Source organism: Bufo bufo, chromosome 1, assembly GCF_905171765.1.
Source record: "Bufo bufo chromosome 1, aBufBuf1.1, whole genome shotgun sequence".
Taxonomy (NCBI): domain Eukaryota; kingdom Metazoa; phylum Chordata; class Amphibia; order Anura; family Bufonidae; genus Bufo; species Bufo bufo.
This window is the reverse complement of record NC_053389.1, coordinates 57,160,957-57,180,361: the sequence shown is the minus strand read 5'-3', so window position 1 is coordinate 57,180,361 and position 19,405 is coordinate 57,160,957. Positions and strand designations below refer to the sequence as shown.

The 19,405-nt window shown below is 42.4% G+C and overlaps 1 protein-coding gene across 1 annotated transcript in view; it reads right to left on the bottom strand.

The window, feature by feature from the left end:
* ABCG4 (ATP binding cassette subfamily G member 4) overlaps positions 1–19,405 on the bottom strand; it is a 68,421-nt gene that overhangs the window by 28,751 nt on the left and 20,265 nt on the right. The window contains exons 3-8 of the mRNA XM_040424926.1: positions 12,098–12,230; positions 7,253–7,303; positions 6,992–7,137; positions 3,996–4,119; positions 3,788–3,902; positions 3,361–3,491 (exon numbers count right to left, since the gene is read on the bottom strand). Of these exons, the coding sequence (XP_040280860.1) occupies positions 3,361–3,491; positions 3,788–3,902; positions 3,996–4,119; positions 6,992–7,137; positions 7,253–7,303; positions 12,098–12,230 (700 nt within the window). The remainder of the gene's footprint in view (positions 1–3,360; positions 3,492–3,787; positions 3,903–3,995; positions 4,120–6,991; positions 7,138–7,252; positions 7,304–12,097; positions 12,231–19,405) is intronic.

The window sequence follows — 19,405 nt, the reverse complement described above, 5'->3', positions numbered from 1 at the left end:
AAATGTAAAAACTAAAGTCCATATTGACGCTGGTGTGGTGAACGATAAGTGGAGCTTAGATGACGGTGGGGGGGGGGTGTAGGTAAAATCTTTGTAGTGTAGGAGAGAATAATGGAGCAGAAGATGAATGGGTGTAATCAACCACATGACTAAAAGAGGAGGAGACAGAGGGAATTTTTATGGATTTTAAAGTTATGTCAGAAAAACGGTTTCTAAATGCAGTATTTGTTTTTTATGTATGTGAATATGATTGTATTGGAATTTTGTAACTGATATGGGGAATGTTGTTATGTTATAATTGTCACGGGGCGCCAAAGGCGCACTCGGTCTCCCATCAGCTGCAGACCTGCTGCTTAGCTTCGGGAGCGAGGATCTGTGTTTGGCCTCGTTCCCAGGGCGGCTTTGCTAGCTGGGAGGCTCCCTGCTCCTAGGTTTGCCTTGAGCGCCAAGCTGATCACTCGGTGCTCGACTTGTCTGTCTGTCGGTCATGTGATGCTGGCCACGTCACATGACCTTCAGACCCCACTATAAATACAGGCAGCCTGCTGGCCACAGGTTGCCTGTTAATTCTAGGTTCCTGGCTATTTGTTGGACTACTGATTACTCACCTGATCCTGTTCCCTGATGATCCTTTGCCTGATCCTCCTGTACTGCGCATCCCTCCTGGTATTGTGACCTCGGCTCCCACCTGACTACTCTTTGCGGACTCCTCTGGTACTTCTCTACTCTCCTGGTATTTGACCCCGGCTTCTCCTGACCATTCTTTGCTTAACCCTTTGTACTGCGTAGCTCTCTTGGTTCTGACCCGGTCCATTAACATTCCGTTATTTGTCATGTATGTCTTCCCAGCACGTATCCTAAGTTAGGGACTGCCGTCTAGTTGTTCCCTGTCATTAGGACTTGCAAGGCAAGAAGGCAGGGCCAGGGGTGAGGGTGGAGCACAGTAGTCACTATCCTCCCCCCTGTGTGTAGTGTACGTGACCGTCACAATAATCATGTGAATCGAGGTTGTGGTAACGCCCACATTACCTTGAAAAAGAAGCAATCTAGAGGAATCCACAGGTGCCCCTGACGAAGCGGAGGCGAAACCCGGATCGGGCGTTTGATGAGTGGACGTGCACATTTTATATGATTGTTGTTTTATGGATCTTGTGAGTAGAATAAATCCTTGTATTTAAACTTAGTACTTTACTATGTCGGGCCATTTCTTCTGTTCTCTAGGAGATTAGAGCATCGACTTTTGTGATAATCCACGCAGGATACTGAGGAATAACATCACAAAGACACTCCTTATTTACTCCTAATGTGAACTTACACCGATTCTGAGCAGCGCGGATTTCTCTTTTTGTTTGGTTTTCAGTTAATTGTGGAAGGTGCCGACCTCACAACAAAGACCGCAGCGCAATTAGTGAACATTGATTCAGGACTGCAATTTTGTTGAAGATAGAATGTTAGTTTGTTTATTTAGTTGGGATTGGGTGTATTTGTTTATTTGTCACTCCCCTATCACTGCCTCTCACAACACCCAGCTAGTTTATAGCTCCTCCCACTCCTCTATTACTGCCCCGCCCATGGACATAACATCACAGGAAATAAAACAGAGCTGCGTGGACAGTGTCATGTGACCACAGCCCAGAACGGGAGATAGGAGCAAATTTACAGCGACATTCATAAATGATTTTTTAAAGGATGTTGATGCAAACTGGAAAACCCCTTTTAGGATGAGTTTTGGGGGCTCGCTGGGTCCTACAAAACCCCTTTATGAATATGTTAGTACTGTCTGTGCAGCTGAAAGATATGTACATACGCTTATCAATGCAATGCTGGAGTTACCAGCTCCATCCACCATAAGATGTACAGAGCTGTGAAGTTCCAGTGCCAACTCCCAGCATCGGAGCTACTCTCAGACAGCTGATCGGTGGGAGTGCCAGGTGTTGGACCTCGCCGATCTGATACTAATTACCTATCCTAGCCACCAACATCAAAATCCTGGACAACCCCTTTAAAGGGGTTGTCCCACAAATAATATTCTACAGCTACTGGATCTTAAATACTTTTGTAATTGCATGTAATAAAAAAATTTATTATAGGTGCTGAGTAAGGCTGGGTTGACATCACGTTTTCCCCAAACTTTGAACGTATACAAAAAACGTATGTACAGTACAGACCAAAAGTTTGGACACACCTTCTCATTCAAAGAGTTTTCTTTATTTTCATGACTATGAAGGCATCAAAACTATGAATTAACACATGTGGAATTATATACATAACAAACAAGTGTGAAACAACTGAAAATATGTCATATTCTAGGTTCTTCAAAGTAGCCACCTTTTGCTTTGATTACTGCTTTGCACACTCTTGGCATTCTCTTGATGAGCTTCAAGAGGTAGTCCCCTGAAATGGTCTTCCAACAGTCTTGAAGGAGTTCCCAGAGATGCTTAGCACTTGTTGGCCTTTTTGCCTTCACTCTGCGGTCCAGCTCACCCCAAACCATCTCGATTAGGTTCAGGTCCGGTGACTGTGGAGGCCAGGTCATCTGGCGCAGCACCCCATCACCAATTTTTCGGCTGACTGACTGACCTTCATTTCCTAAAGTAATGATGGCCACTCGTTTTTCTTTACTTAGCTGCTTTTTTCTTGCCATAATACCAATTCTAACAGTCTATTCAGTAGGACTATACACAATCCACCTGACTTCTCCTCAATGCAACTGATGGTCCCAACCCCATTTATAAGGCAAGAAATCCCACTTATTAAACCTGACAGGGCACACCTGTGAAGTGAAAACCATTTCAGGGGACTACCTCTTGAAGCTCATCAAGAGAATGCCAAGAGTGTGCAAAGCAGTAATCAAAGCAAAAGGTGGCTACTTTGAAGAACCTAGAATATGACATATTTTCAGTTGTTTCACACTTATTTGTTATGTATATAATTCCACATGTGTTAATTCATAGTTTTGATGCCTTCAGTGTGAATCTACAATTTTCATAGTCATGAAAATAAAGAAAACTCTTTGAATGAGAAGGTGTGTCCAAACTTTTGGTCTGTACTGTATATGTTTTTTTAACATTGTAAAAAATAAGTATACTTTTTTTTTTACCAGACTATACAGGATACAAGAACGTGGTGTGCTGCCTTTCCTTTGCTTCTCTATTGTTCTAGACCAAGGATCAGCAACCTCCAACATGCCATCAGCTTTGAAACTACAACTCCCAACATGCAGAGTTACTCGGCTGTTCTTGTAACTCCCATATAAGTGAAAGGAGGATTCTGGGAGTTGTAGTGCCGGAGGTTGCTGATCCTAGCCGTAGACTATGTTTCATAGTAAAGAAGGAACCTTCGCCGTTAATGAGTACTTACCAGGGGGCAGAGCTCTAGTTCTCTGATGGTCGACTTGCTTTTTTCCCTACTAATGGGGCACAGTCCGTCTTCCACCGCCCGGAATAATAAGGGGTTCAGGTCTCCATACTCCCCTGATGCTATTTCAATAACTAGGTAGGCAGGAAGAAAAGAGAGATACAGGTCGCAGCAAAAAAACTGCAAGAAACAAATAAAATCTAAGGATGGATGCACGCAGGGGTGCACCTAACCTTTCTGCTGCCTGAGGCGAAAACTGAAACTGCGCCCCCAATGCCAATTTCTTAACCTAACCCCTTTGCCACAATTAAAGCACTCCTTGCCCATGGCCCTTCCGCTGCCCCCCTTTTGCCCCTACCTGGTGCTTCCTGAGGCGATCGCCTCACCTGGCCTCATTGGTGATGCACCCCTGGATGTACGTGTGACTTACTGAAGTCTGCGGGATTGTGGTAGGTCGGACAGTGTAGTCCTAGGCTCTTCAGATATGGGATGAGGTGGGTGACAGACCCTCGATATATGCACTGCCCCTGACTGAGAATATAAAGCTGAAAACGGAGAAAAGAGCGCAATGCCTGTCATACAAAATAGGCGACAGGACTATAAACGATAGAATAAAATACTAATTCGTGGACACAGACCTTGTCAAACATTTCGAAAAGTTTTGCGCTCGGTTGGTGTATGGTGCAGATGATGGTGCGGCCGCCTTGAGCCAGAGAGTTCAGCAGAGAGACCACCTGGAAACAAGATGCGCTGTCTAAACCACTGGAAAGACAAGGAAAAGAAAAATTAGGAGCAAAAAATACGGATGATGTCCGTGTGACGTTCGTGTTGCATCTGTTTGGGGTTTTTTTTGCGAACCCCTTGAAACAATGCCTATTCTTGTCCGCAAAACGGACAAGAAGAGGATATGTTCTATCGTTTTTTTGCAGGGCTGTGGAACAGACATTACGGATGCAGACAGCACATGGTTTTCTTTACCTGTATCTGTCCATTAAGAAATGTCTGATTGCTAATAATATGATTTATATTAAAAGTAGTTATCAAAAGAGGATGGACTATCCTCAGGACACGTTATCAATATATGATTAGTAGGGGTCTAATTCCAGGCACCCCCACCATTCCGCAGTTTGAAAGGGATGCAGTGCTCCAGCAAGTGCTGCGGCCTCCTCACAGCATACCAAGCACAGTGCCGTATCTTATATAGTGGCTGTGCTTGGTATTGCAGCCCAGGTCCACTTGAATGGGTCTAAGCAGCACCGAGGCCATGTAAATGATGAACGTGACATCACTGGCCTAGAGAGAGGGCGCAGTACTCACCAGTGTGTCGCGGCCTCTTCAAACAGCTGATCGTCGAGGTGCTCGAGACTGTCCCACACCAATCAGATTGATGACCTATCCTGAGGTTTTGGATGGTGATGAATGTTTGCAGGAGGAGAATCGGGCACCATGACAGCGTGTTACAGTGTTTACTGGTGCACCTAGACTTTTCATACAATTCTCTTCATGGACCAAGGGCTTATATTTCTAGTTGGGATGTGATGGACTGTGAAGGCTAGCCCAACGTCTCCTACAAATGAAAGTTGACTGCACCCTTCACCTTCAACTAGTGGCCATGAAGTCCAATGTATGTTGCCTTCAGCCTTCTTGCCCTTTCTTAAGCCATCCCAATTATGCTTTATCTAAAGTTGTCCATACACATAAGAGCAAAGTCGTCCAAAGCAGGACCAGGGGTGTCTCAACTGTCCTCCGACAGATGATGGAGCAGGCATGTTGTTCTCAGGGGGAGTTAGGATAAGTTGCCAGCGGCTTGATCCCTTCTCCCCTCTGAAAATACATGAACTCTCAGCAGAACTGTGCATGAATGTGTATGGTGAGGTCAGGAGGAATAGCTATGGCAGTTGAAGATGTAGGGACATCTTAAGAGCAGAAGAAGGCATTTGTCAGGAGCGAATTCTTAGGATACATACTTTTGAGTGCAATGCGCCACCCCTGCTGGCAAATTACACTGCGTGCAGAATTATTAGGCAAATTAGTATTTTGACCACATCATCCTCTTTATGCATGTTGTCTTACTCCAAGCTGTATAGGCTCGAAAGCCTACTACCAATTAAGCATATTAGGTGATGTGCATCTCTGTAATGAGAAGGGGTGTGGTCTAATGACATCAACACCCTATATTAGGTGTGCATAATTATTAGGCAACTTCCTTTCCTTTGGCAAAATGGGTCAAAAGAAGGACTTGACAGGCTCAGAAAAGTCAAAAATAGTGAGATATCTTGCAGAGGGATGCAGCACTCTTAAAATTGCAAAGCTTCTGAAGCGTGATCATCGAATAATCAAGCGTTTCATTCAAAATAGTCAACAGGGTCGCAAGAAGCGTGTGGAAAAACCAAGGCGCAAAATAACTGCCCATGAACTGAGAAAAGTCAAGTGTGCAGCTGCCAAGATGCCACTTGCCACCAGTTTGGCCATATTTCAGAGCTGCAACATCACTGGAGTGCCCAAAAGCACAAGGTGTGCAATACTCAGAGACATGGCCAAGGTAAGAAAGGCTGAAAGACGACCACCACTGAACAAGACACACAAGCTGAAACGTCAAGACTGGGCCAAGAAATATCTCAAGACTGATTTTTCTAAGGTTTTATGGACTGATGAAATGAGAGTGAGTCTTGATGGGCCAGATGGATGGGCCCGTGGCTGGATTGGTAAAGGGCAGAGAGCTCCAGTCCGACTCAGACGCCAGCAAGGTGGAGGTGGAGTACTGGTTTGGGCTGGTATCATCAAAGATGAGCTTGTGGGGCCTTTTCGGGTTGAGGATGAAGTCAAGCTCAACTCCCAGTCCTACTGCCAGTTTCTGGAAGACACCTTCTTCAAGCAGTGGTACAGGAAGAAGTCTGCATCCTTCAAGAAAAACATGATTTTCATGCAGGACAATGCTCCATCACACGCGTCCAAGTACTCCACAGCGTGGCTGGCAAGAAAGGGTATAAAAGAAGAAAATCTAATGACATGGCCTCCTTGTTCACCTGATCTGAACCCCATTGAGAACCTGTGGTCCATCATCAAATGTGAGATTTACAAGGAGGGAAAACAGTACACCTCTCTGAACAGTGTCTGGGAGGCTGTGGTTGCTGCTGCACGCAATGTTGATGGTGAACAGATCAAAACACTGACAGAATCCATGGATGGCAGGCTTTTGAGTGTCCTTGCAAAGAAAGGTGGCTATATTGGTCACTGATTTGTTTTTGTATGTCAGAAATGTATATTTGTGAATGTTGAGATGTTATATTGGTTTCACTGGTAAAAATAAATAATTGAAATGGGTATATATTTGTTTTTTGTTAAGTTGCCTAATAATTATGCACAGTAATAGTCACCTGCACACACAGATATCCCCCTAAAATAGCTAAAACTAAAAACAAACTAAAAACTACTTCCAAAAATATTCAGCTTTGATATTAATGAGTTTTTTGGGTTCATTGAGAACATGGTTGTTGTTCAATAATAAAATTAATCCTCAAAAATACAACTTGCCTAATAATTCTGCACTCCCTGTACAATGGTTTTATTTTATTTTTTTAGCAATAGCGCTAGGCTAGATCATAAGTTTAGTGATGTATTGTATGTTTTTTACCTCGTAGGTTCATCAAAGAACATGACGGGTGGATTATTGACTAGTTCCAGAGCAATGGCTAAACGTTTTCGCTGACCTCCAGACAGGCAAAGCGTACGAGTTTCAGCGCATTCAAGGAGACCCAGTGCTGTTAAGATCTCATTTACCTGTAAAATATGACAATAACCTAAATATGTGACGAGAGACAGAACCTTCCAACAAGGTAAAAACAGTCAGAGCTAAAGGCACATTCTGTACTTGAGGCTGTAAAACGATGCTCACCAGTTTTCTCTTCACATCCATCTTCTCATTGAGCTTCAGGTTGGCAGAGACCTACAATAACACAAGTCAGTACATCATCATCATCGACCTGACCAAGATCCAGTCTAGTATTACCTCTTCATAAGTACTAAGGCTCCCCAGGTATCAGCCAATAGACAAAAGTGGGCCTCTTTCTGGGCTCATGTTTTTCTAAACTCATGCCACCCCTTGACAGGGGCAGTTGTGGTTGCGACTATAGGAGTCATAATAGTCACAATGGCGATCCTCACATTGGCGCTCCCAGGTCCATGCAGTGATGGGCGGGGTGAACCCTTTCTTCCTATCGTGGCACACCCAGGTTTGGAGTCTCCTGCCTAGTGTTAGGTGGGGTGCCCTTGGTGTTGGTGGGATTTAGCAGCAGAAGGCAGGGCTTTCTCAGGATACTGGAGAGGAGAGACACTTCAACAGAGCAGGATGACTGTACAGGGAAATGACGAGGCCAGATTTAAGGGCTATGTAAACCTTTGGGGGCAATTTTTTTTATTAGTGCATTATGATTTCAAAATAATTTTTTCAATTGGTCTTTATTAAAAATATGTAGTCCTTTTCTCTGTACAGAGCTGAGATGCTCTACTAGCAGGATGTGAATTTCTTTTGTTTTCCACCCTGCATAACGGAAACCAGACGGATCCCTTATGCTTGCCCATAGACTTCTATTAGGACGGATCATAACGGAATGCCTCTTAAAGGCTTCCATTTTGCATTCCGTCTGGGCATTCCGTTATATTCCTTTATAAACTGAACCTATAACTGAATGCCATTAACGGAAGAAAAAAGAAAAAGAAAAAAAAACAGGATCCCGTAAAAAAACTGATCCTGTTACATCAGTTATCATCAGTTTGAGCCATTTCCATCTGAGATCCGTTTTTTTTTAGACAGGATCCGGATATGTCTGACAAATGCATTGAAATACCGGATCCGTCTCTCCGGTGTCATCTGGAAAAACGGATCCGGTATTTATTTTTTTCTTTCACAGATTTAAAGGTCTGCGCATGCGGGGACCGGAAGAACAGATCCGTCAATGCGTCAATTTTAATGCCGAATCCGGCTCTAATACATTTCAATGGAAATGAATGCCAGATCCGGCATTCCAGCAAGTGTTCCGGATTTTTGGCCGGAGAGAAAAATGCATCATGCTATGGTATTCTCTCCGGCCAAAAATCTTAAGAGGGACTGAACTGATGCATACTGAACGGATTGCTCTCCATTCAAAATGCATTAGGATAAAACTGATCAGTTTTTTTCTGGTATTGAGCCCCTGAACTCAATACCGGAAAAGAAAAATGCTAGTGTGAAAGTACCCAAAGGCTGTACCCATCTTTTTGCTGGATCTGGCATGGTTAAGCAAAAACGCTTCTGTCATGATAGTACAACCATCTGCATCCGTTATGAACGGATGCGGTTGTATTATCTTTAAAATAGACATGATCCGTTTTTCTCTGACACAAAAGAAAACTGATCCGTCACCCATTGACTTACAATGGTTTTAGAAACAAATTTGTTTCCTTTTGTGTCAGATAAAAACGGATCCGTCACCGTTGACTTACATTGTGAGTCATGACGGATCCGTCTTGCTCCACATCTCAGAACGCACTCAAAAACGTTGTTTGCAGCGCTTTTGTGTGCGTCATGGGAACGCAATGAAATGGAACAGAATGCATTCTGGTGCACTCCGTTCACTTCAGTTAATTTTTGTCCCCATTGGCAATACATGGGAAGAAAACTGAAGTGTTTTCCTCCGGTATTGAGCTCCTACGACGGATCTCAATAGCGGAAAGAGAAAACGCAAGTGTGAAAGTAGCCCAAAAAGTCCTGCATGCAGGACTTTTTTTTCTGTCTAAAAAATGGATCTTAGAAATGGTTAAAACGGATGACAACTGATGCAACTGTAACAAAACGGATCCTATTCAATCCTATGCATAGCTGATGTAACAGGATTTTTACAGAATCCTGTTTTTTTTTCTCTCTCTCTTCTTCTGACGGATAAGAAGAACGGAACGCTAAACAGTAATGTGAAAGCACCCTCAGTAGTTTGGAAGGGTGCCCAAGGCAACTGACCCAGTACATGTGCAGTGAAGCCCACAGCTACATTCATCCGTACTGACATGTTTGTCCATGCACTGACCCTTTTGTAATGACCCTCAACCTTCTATGAAGGTCAAGGCTCTTTCTCCTAAGAGGCCAGCACTGGTTTTCGACTTAATACCAGCTTCCCACTGTGGCCCTTTCACACCTTGGATGCTGGCTGCACACACTCTAACTCCTGCGCCCCCCAAAAAAGGGGTGGAAAGAGCCCAAACCCAGCAACTATCTCTAAAGGCTGAGGGCATTAACCCTCAGCTTCCTGTATTCAGCCTTTAGGATACAAGAATTGCATACAATTTAACCCCTTAAGCAGTGAACCACTGTGTGACTGCATAAACTACAGGCATCATGTAATAGAGCAGATCGAATTGGATGTTCAATGTCTTGGGTTTCCTTTAAAATGTACCTTACCTTTGCATAAACTTTCTTAAAACCTATCTTAAATGTGCTAAAAAGAATTTTTGTAGTATACTTTTTTTGTTTGTTTGTTTTCCTAGTGAAATAGGCACCTAAACTTCTTGTGCTTTGGAATCTGTACACTAGTACACTGCTGACAGTGGTGTACTGGTGTACGGATTCCACTGTGGCCGCAGTGACCAATTTACAGAAGCAGCAGCAGCGATGTGCTATGTGAGCTCCTGCCTCTGCTTGCTCTGTTCTGCTAAAGCATTGCCTGTACCGATGTGGTAGGCAATGCTTTAGCAGGGTGGAATGAGTGGACGCAGGCAGGAGCTCATGTAGCACAGCATTGCTCCTGCCTGTGCCTGCTCCAGTAAAGCCTGAGTTCAGGTGCCTTTTTTTGCTAGGAAAAAAAAAAAAAGCAAAGTACTGGGATAATGCACACAGTGATATCACAGGGCAGCGATAATATACACAGTGATGTCACAGTACATACATAATGCACACAGTGATGTCACAGTATAAACATAAGGCACACAGTAATGTCAGAGTACATGAATAATGCACACAGTGATGTCACAGTATATGAATAATGCATACAGTGATGTCACAATACATGAATAATATACACCGTGATGTCACAGTATACAGTATGAATAATGCACACAGTGATGATGTCACAGTACATTAATAATGCACACAGCGATGTCACAGTAGATTAAAGGTGTTTTCCAGGCTCCTGATATTGATGACCTGTCCTCAGGATATGTCATTAATATCTGATCGGTGAGCGTCCGACACCCCCGCACCCCCACTGACCATCTGTTCCCTGCATCCTCTGGTACTGGGATTAGCACTGTGAATGGAGCAGGAAGCACAGCTGTATTCAAAGTATAGTGGTCGTGCCAAGTTACTGCAGCTTAGGAAATGAGGTGCAGTAACCCAGCATGACCACTACACTTTGAACGGAGCTGTGCTTCCTGTTCCACTCACAGTGCAAGTTCCAGCACCGAAGACTGCAGGGAACAGCTGGGGTGGGGTTGCAGGGTGTCCGACCCCCACCGATCAGATATTAATGACCAATCCTGAGAATAGGTCATCAATATCAGAAGCCTGGAAAATCCCTTTAATAGTGCACACAGTGAAGTCACAGGAAAAGGTAAATATAGACAGTGATGTCACAGGACAGGAATAATGCCCACAGCGATGTCACAGCACAGAGATAATGCACACAGTGATGTCACAGTACAGTAATACTTCTCATAGTGATGTCACAGAACAGAAATAATCAATACAGTGATAATTTGCATAGTGATGTCACAGTACAGGGACCGTGCGTCTATGGATGTCACTGTGCCGAGATAATCCACTCAGTTATGTGACAGCACAAGAAATTGCGCAAACAATGATTCCACAGTACAGGATAACCAGGGGTGTACCTAGCCTTTCTGCGGCCTGAGGTGAAAACTGCAATGGCGACCTTCCCCCCCCCCATGCCAATTTCTTAACCTAACCCCTTTGCCACAACGAAAGCGCTCATAGCACATGGCCCTTCCGCTGCCCCCCTCTTGCTCCTACCTGCTGCTGCTTGTGAGGCGATCGCCTCACCTGGCCTCATTGGTGGTGCACCCCTGAGGATAACACACACCATGATGTCACATCATATAGAAGAAAATGGAAAAAATGCTCCAGCACCACGGTGGATAGTATGAAAAGTCCCGGTCTTTATTATCACCAAGAATCCAGGTAAATACAGCAATCAAACAATACTGGTGATCCCTCGGTTCCCAAAATCATGACTAAGAACACGACTGTTCGAAACGCGTAGATCTTGGGAACCGAGGGATCACCAGTATTGTTTGATTGCTGTATTCACCTGGATTCTTGGTGATAATAAAGACCGGGACTTTTCATACTATCCACCGTGGTGCTGGAGCATTTTTTCCATTTTCTTCTATTTGCAAACGGGACTGGCTTGGGTCCGCTCCGTGCACCGCCGTGCAGGACGTCGAGGTGAGCTGGCTGTAACCTTTTCTTATAATACGATGTCACATCATAGCACAGGTACAATGCACACAATTAAAGGTCATCAAGTACACTGTGACATCATAGCATTGGAAAGAAAATAATGATGTCATCATGCAGGTAAAATGAATACCTGATGTCACAGTACAGAGATAATGCAAAAAAGTAACTCCTTCCTCCATTACCTGTAGACATCACAAACTGAACATATGTCTGAGTAGAGATGGGCCCCCTTGGTGGTTTGGCCCCCATAACAGCTGCTATACCTGCTACCCTGGCAGTTCCACCCATGCTCACCATCATGGCTTCCTTGACAGTCAGGTGCGGCAGTAGCATGTCGTCCTGCATGATATAACAAGACATTTTCCGGAAGGTTCGTAGCTCCCTCTGTTTTCCATTTACCAGAATCTCACCAGTCATTCCACTGTCCCTGTCAGAAGAAAATACTGGGATTAATGGGATCATTCTGATGCTACGTTGAAGAACAGTTTCTATATTTTACCCCATAGGTTGTCCTTCCAACCTCAAAAATAAGAGAGAGTAAGACGAGACCATGACACTGAGACCACGTGAGAGACCACGTGAGCTACCAATGAATGGGGTTGACTTGTTATGAGATAGTCAGTCAGGTAGTGGTCAATGATATCATGGGAACGTCCAACACAGCTTGCCTAAACTACTGCCTATCCGAGACAGCCCCATGGATGTCCCAACCCAACACTTTTCAGTTAGAACGACAAGAAGGTGACACAAACAACAGTTAACAATTATAAGGAAAGAAAGAGTGACCTGTGAGAGATCGGAAATGTGTCTTGTAGCCACAGTCCCCCAAAAAAAGACCCATAGAGGAGGAGGAGAGACCGGTAGGACCTACACCCACCTATCTGTCCCATGGATCCCCCTTCCAGGTCACCTGCACTGGGGCTAGAGGCGGCTGGACATAGCCGCTGATGAAGAAGTCTGGAGCTTCTGGTTCTTCTGTAAATAAAGGCCTCTTGCAACGAAGAGATTAGAGGTGGGTTTACACCGGGTGCCGAGAAGCCAATTGTTGGGAAGGAAGCGTTCCTTCCTGACAGTCGGCTGCTCGTTCAGTGGAGGTGAAGGGCTGTATTTACATGCAGCGATCACCTCCACAGTATGAGGACGATCAAAATCATTGCTCCTGGGCAGCAGAGTGCTGTTTAGATGGAACGATCTGCTGGCCTGGAACGATGATTGAGGTGTCCGCTTCTCCGATCATTTCACCGATGAACGAGTGTTTCACTCATTCATCTGGTGATCTGCAGCACCTTTAGACAAGAAGATTATGGGGAGTGAGTGTTTAAAGGAACGTTTGTTTCCGATAATCAGCCCAATATTCGGATTGTGTAAATCCACCTTTACATACAGTACAGACCAAAAGTTTGGACACCCCTTCTCATTCAAATAGTTTTCTTTATTTTCATGACTATGAAAATTGTAGATTCACACTGAAGGCATCAAAACTATGAATTACCGTAACACATGTGGAATTATATACATAACAAACAAGTGTGAAACAACTGAAAATATGTCATATTCTAGGTTCTTCAAAGTAGCCACCTTTTGCTTTATTACTGCTTTGCACACTCTTGGCATTCTCTTGATGAGCTTCAAGAGGTAGTCCCCTGAAATGGTTTTCACTTCACAGGTGTGCCCTGTCAGGTTTAATAAGTGGGATTTCTTGCCTTATAAATGGGTTTGGGACCATCAGTTGCGTTGAGGAGAAGTCAGGTGGATACACAGCTGATAGTCCTACTGAATAGACTGTTAGAATTTGTATTATGGCAAGAAAAAAGCAGCTAAGTAAAGAAAAACGAGTGGCCATCATTAGTTTAAGAAATGAAGGTCAGTCAGTCAGCCGAAAAATTGGGAAAACTTTGAAAGTAAGGGCTATTTGACCATGAAGGAGAGTGATGGGGTGCTGCGCCAGATGACCTGGCCTCCACAGTCACCGGACCTGAACCCAATCGAGATGGTTTGGGGTGAGCTGGACCGCAGAGTGAAGGCAAAAGGGCCAACAAGTGCTAAGCATCTCTGGGAACTCCTTCAAGACTGTTGGAAGACCATTTCAGGGGACTACCTCTTGAAGCTCATCAAGAGAATGCCAAGAGTGTGCAAAGCAGTAATCAAAGCAAAAGGTGGCTACTTTGAAGAACCTAGAATATGACATATTTTCAGTTGTTTCACACTTGTTTGTTATGTATATAATTCCACATGTGTTAATTCATAGTTTTGATGCCTTCATAGTCATGAAAATAAAGAAAACTCTTTGAATGAGAAGGTGTGTCCAAACTTTTGGTCTGTACTGTACATGTGTAATGTGGGTGGATTTATCATTGAGACTTTTTTTTAAAAAAAAGTCGCAAGAAAGTCCCAATCTCACTCCAGGAGGAGGGTGGAGCAGGAAAACTGGAGGAGCTTCTCTAGACAAGTGTTAGGTCTAAATATAAGACAAATTTATCAAGTAACATGAGAGTAACATTTGATAAATGTGGCATAAAGTACTCCAACACAGACTCAAGCAAAACTGATAAATCCCCCCCTAAAAGACACGGACAGCCCCCACCGAACAGAGATGGTAAGGTTTCTGGCTTCTTGCCCATACCAAGGGGCTTTTAAGCCATTTTTCTGGCCTCCTGTCACTTGAGCATTCTTCTCACAATTTTGCATGTGCTATATATTTTGCACATTACCATCAGGAGTTAAATGCATCAACTACGAGGATTGTGTTGTCTAGAGCGCTGCCTCTGTCCCTGATATTCCCTGAGACTGGCCTTTTTCCAGCTGCCATGATTGATGTAAAAAATGAAAATCAGACATCATATAGTATACATGACAATCTCTAACAAAGCTACAACCAGCCCTGCACCTCACATGGATCCAGAGATCTCCCCATTCATTGCTCCAATTGCTCTGCTACACTTATTTCAGACTGACAGCTCAGGGGGTGTGCCCTTTATCAGGGGGCGTGTCCTTTCCGCTGCTGCTCTCTTCCTGCAACTGACACAGTTTCAAACAGACGATATGGCTGGTGGCAGTTGAAGATTTAAACTGAGTACGTGCGACCACCTCAGTGAGGTAGACAGAGAAATAAGGAAAAGAACAAACAGCAGGCGGCGCTCTGTACTGGCCTCCAGTGATGCAAATGAGGTCACCACTGCAGCCAGTGATCACATGACCATGTCAAAGCCTTATCGATGGAGACCTGTATACAGGAGTCCTTCAATTGGGATGTGGGGGTAAGACTGAAGGGCGGTCATTATTATTTTATACCAGTCTATGCTGTTTTTTTTACAACCCCTTTAATGCAGCCTCCAAAAGTAAATGAACATGATATTTTAGATACACCCAGGGCTCAAATTAGATAATGTATTAAATAAACTGCTTATTTATGACATCCCAAGCATTACCTATGACCTTGTTTACCTAGTTTAACTGGGGAGTCTGTCAGCAGTTTTGTCCATGCTAAACTACTAACAGCACTAGGTAAGGCTGGGTAGAGAAGTACAAATATACCTTCTATTATCATGAGTAGTTTGAATATGAAGTTTTATTCTGCTCCTGCAAGTGCCCAGGAGGTGGAGCTTCACTATGAAGTGCTCTCTGCACTGAGTTACTTCCACTCCCCTCAGCTCTGAGTGACAGCTGTAGTGTTCTCCTGGTTGGATATCATGACTTCATATTCACACAACTCCTAATATAAAAGCTCCACATGAGGTATGTTTGTACTGCTTTCCATATCCCCTATGTAGCGCTGTCAGCAGTTTTGCCTAGTCGAAACTACTGACATTCTCCCCTTAACAAGGTTGAGAATAACATAGTTGCCGACAGTCCCGGCTTCGCAGAGACTGGCCCTAATTTTCAAAAACAGTCCCTGCAAATTCAAGCATTCCTGTGCCAAAAATGGGTGGGGTATATGTAAGCCCCACACATCAATATGCTGTTCTGCCCAATTTATAGGTATTCCCAGGGTGGGGCCTGTTTGTCCCGAATTTGCCTGCTGCAAACAGGTCAAAACTAATGAAAGCAGATTCCCCACAAGCGCTGCGGTATATTAAAGGGGATGTGTCACTGAAATTGTTTTCTGCCAGTTAAAGCCAGACAGTAGCACATACTGTATACTTCTTTTTTTCTAATCTGTTTTTATTTTCTGATTGTAGATTTTTTTTATTTTCTGAACATGATTATGGGGGTGGCCATCTTGCCTGAACTGTTCTTAACAGAATTCAGAGAGATGCTTTACATCATCTACATGGGTCATAGACACAATGGACAGGAGGGGACATCATTGACTTATATAGATCTAGATCTGCATTGGTCGGTATATATTGACTACCATTTTCTGTTGCACTTTGCATATTACTTGTATAGGCTATTGGATATTTACCTTATGGGATCCTAATATTTGGCATAAGACCTATAGGGGCTGCTTTGTTCACAGCTGATTTTTGCGGCGTTGTGCACTTTTTACGAGTTCGGGAAATGTTTTTTTACAGTATAAATAAATTTCTGAAGTTATTATGTGAAGTCTCACAAGACTTCGCGAAATAATAACTTCGGCTCCTCAAAGCCAATACATTCTAATACTGTACGGAGCTCCTGCTCCGTACAGTATTAGAACAACGTTTTATGCGAATCGACTTTGGATGTTTCAAATAAAGTCGATTCGCTCATTTCTACTTACAATAACTGATGGACATAACTGGCCAAAAAACTGAAGTGTGAACTTGGCTTTAAACGCCTTGCCAAATAGGATTACGAAGCAACGTACTGGGGTTATATGTAGTTATTGAATATGGTCACACCGCCGATGTATTTATTTTATTACATGACTGCTGCTATTGTTATTTCACCATGATATTTGCAACACTAATACATTTTTTATTGTTAAAGGCTATGTACACCTTCGGGGACAATTTTTTAAAAAAGATTGCATGTTACTAATTTTTGGCTAAAAATCATTTTTTCAATTGGCCTTTATTTAAAAAATTTGAGACGTTCTATCACAAAGGGTTAACAGTTTTTCTAGCTGTGTGACTGGTACTTTCATTTTCCTGTCAGCTCCTGGTCTGACGAAAAAGACAGAAAATCCAAAGGGTGCTAGTAGAGCATCTCAGCTCTGTACAGAGAAAATGACACCATATTTTTAATAAAGACCAACTTAAAAAAATATATTTTTAGCTCAAAATGAGTATAATGCAATAATAAAAAATATTACCCCAAAGGTCTACATAGTCTTGTGGCAGATTCATTCTAATATACACAGCGTAGACTCATTTTGGAGCAATTTTTATATATTGGTGTGCTCATTGACTTCTATGGGAGAGTTTTCTAGGCATGCTGTGTGACCTGTGCAGAGGTCAGGAGGGAATAGCTAAGCTGTTATATCACCTATTGTGAGTGGGTGGATCCTGTGTTATCTATACACAGAGGTTAAATGTCATTGTAATCCTGCATGTGATGATAAGCAGGTAACTACAATAAAGTGATCTGTACAGACCAAGAAGTGGCGCCTTTTATTAGACTTAGTGGCCTGTGCGGAAACTACAGGATTTTTATGTTTTTTGTTTAAATATAGACATTACATGAAAAATTTAAATAGTAATCACCAAAAATTCCTTAAAATTATGTTTAACATAAAACCGTGATTTAAACAACAGGTAATTTTTGAATGATGAATTTCCTTTAAACGAATCAGAATATATTTCCTATTTGTAACGGTACCTGCTTACAAATCTATATTTCGCTAAGCTTTGCATGCTCATGATTACTATGTGCTACATCTGCACTTGTGTGAGAATGGCCGGACATGTGGCAGGCGCAGCGCTCTGAAGTGCCTTTTGCGCTGTGGCATTAGAAGAATTCTGATATCTCTGACTTTTAGTCTAACCAGACTTTCTATTACTCTGTAATTCCTCTAGCGCCGTTCTATGGAAACAGTAGGTTTATAGAGCACACCAAATGCTTGAAATAACTTCTTTATTAACTTCAACTTTTCTTCATATAACAATGCCGCCTCCGCAGCAGATAGTCCGTGTACATAACACGTGTTGAAAAGGTATCACAAAATGGTGGTATGTATAAGATGGTGGTTCAACTGTTCAATCTTGTCATTCAACATATAAAATGGTGGATATAGTAGTATAGACAAACTGCTCACTCCCCTTACAATTCTGGATTGGGTGCTCTAGTCTCAAATTGATTCACTCAAATCAACAAAAGCGTAATGGATAAATATATATTATGAGACTGGCACTCACTCGCATGGAAATAGAGCAATAATAGTGGTGTTGTTACACAATATTTAATTGGCACAATATATTAAAATACAACATTACAATACAATGTTAAAATACTAAACGGTCGCTGCAGCGGACATACAATGACAATATCAATCCCTAAAAATACCTAAAATCTTCAATAAAACAAAAAAAAAATCCAAAAAGAAGGGGACCATGAGTCCTGAATGTGCAAAATATCACAAGCCAAAAGTGTCAGTCTATTCCTTATAATAGTATTGGCATTTCTTTCTTATATGTAATATAACATGAGAATCCATGCAAGGCACTTTTTCAAATATTCGGGATTGTCCGATATAAATATTCGATAAAGTATCCGATCGGACACAAAGTTTTTACTCACAGGTGAATGTCGATTATCCTGCAGTCCCAATATTCGATCCTTTTGATTTTTACTCACAGTATTTATTCATATTCCCGTGGTTATCGATGTTTAGCGTCCCACCTGGTTCGTTCGTCACTGGTTTCTCTCGATCGTTATCCACAAATCTCAGATCCGGTTATACGATCAGGGTGTAATATCGCGAGAGATGAACTTATACTTGTACTGACCAGTTTGAATAGCTGAAATTTCGGATCTTTATCTTTGGAGCGCTCCAATTCTTTTATATGTATCCGGATATTAATAGACGAACTTCCAGTGGGGGTCTCTTCTTGGGGATGTCTTTGAAAAGCACCAAACGCGTTTCGGGGATCTCCTTTCCCCTTCCTCAGTGGTGACATCCCAACTTCCTGTGATTCTTTTTATATCCTTTTCAAGATGCATGTAAGATCAGATCTGAAGTAAAGGATCTGATCTAAAATACCAAAATCTGGTCTGGAACCCAAAAAACGCATATGCGGTTTCCATGCGTTTTTTTGGGGGAAGATGCGTTTTTTGCGGTATAATGTGCCCCATGGTCTAATTAATCTAATCTATAAAGGAAATAGTCCAGAAAGATTGCTAAATGGTCCATTCATAACAAAATATATCAATATGCGGATATCCTGTAACAAAAGTCAATTCTAAGTGCTATACTGTGAATATTAATTTAAAGTGCATCAATATTTATACATAAATCATATTACATAAATATAAAACATACAAGTGAGATAAATATAATAATACATATAGTATACTAATAAATATAAATATAATAAAAAAGTGACGGTGCATCTTTTCAGGTGTCACTTTTTTATTATATTTATATTTATTAGTATACCATATGTATTATTATATTTATCTCACTTGTATGTTTTATATTTATGTAATATGATTTATATTGCGTGACACTGCCTATATCAC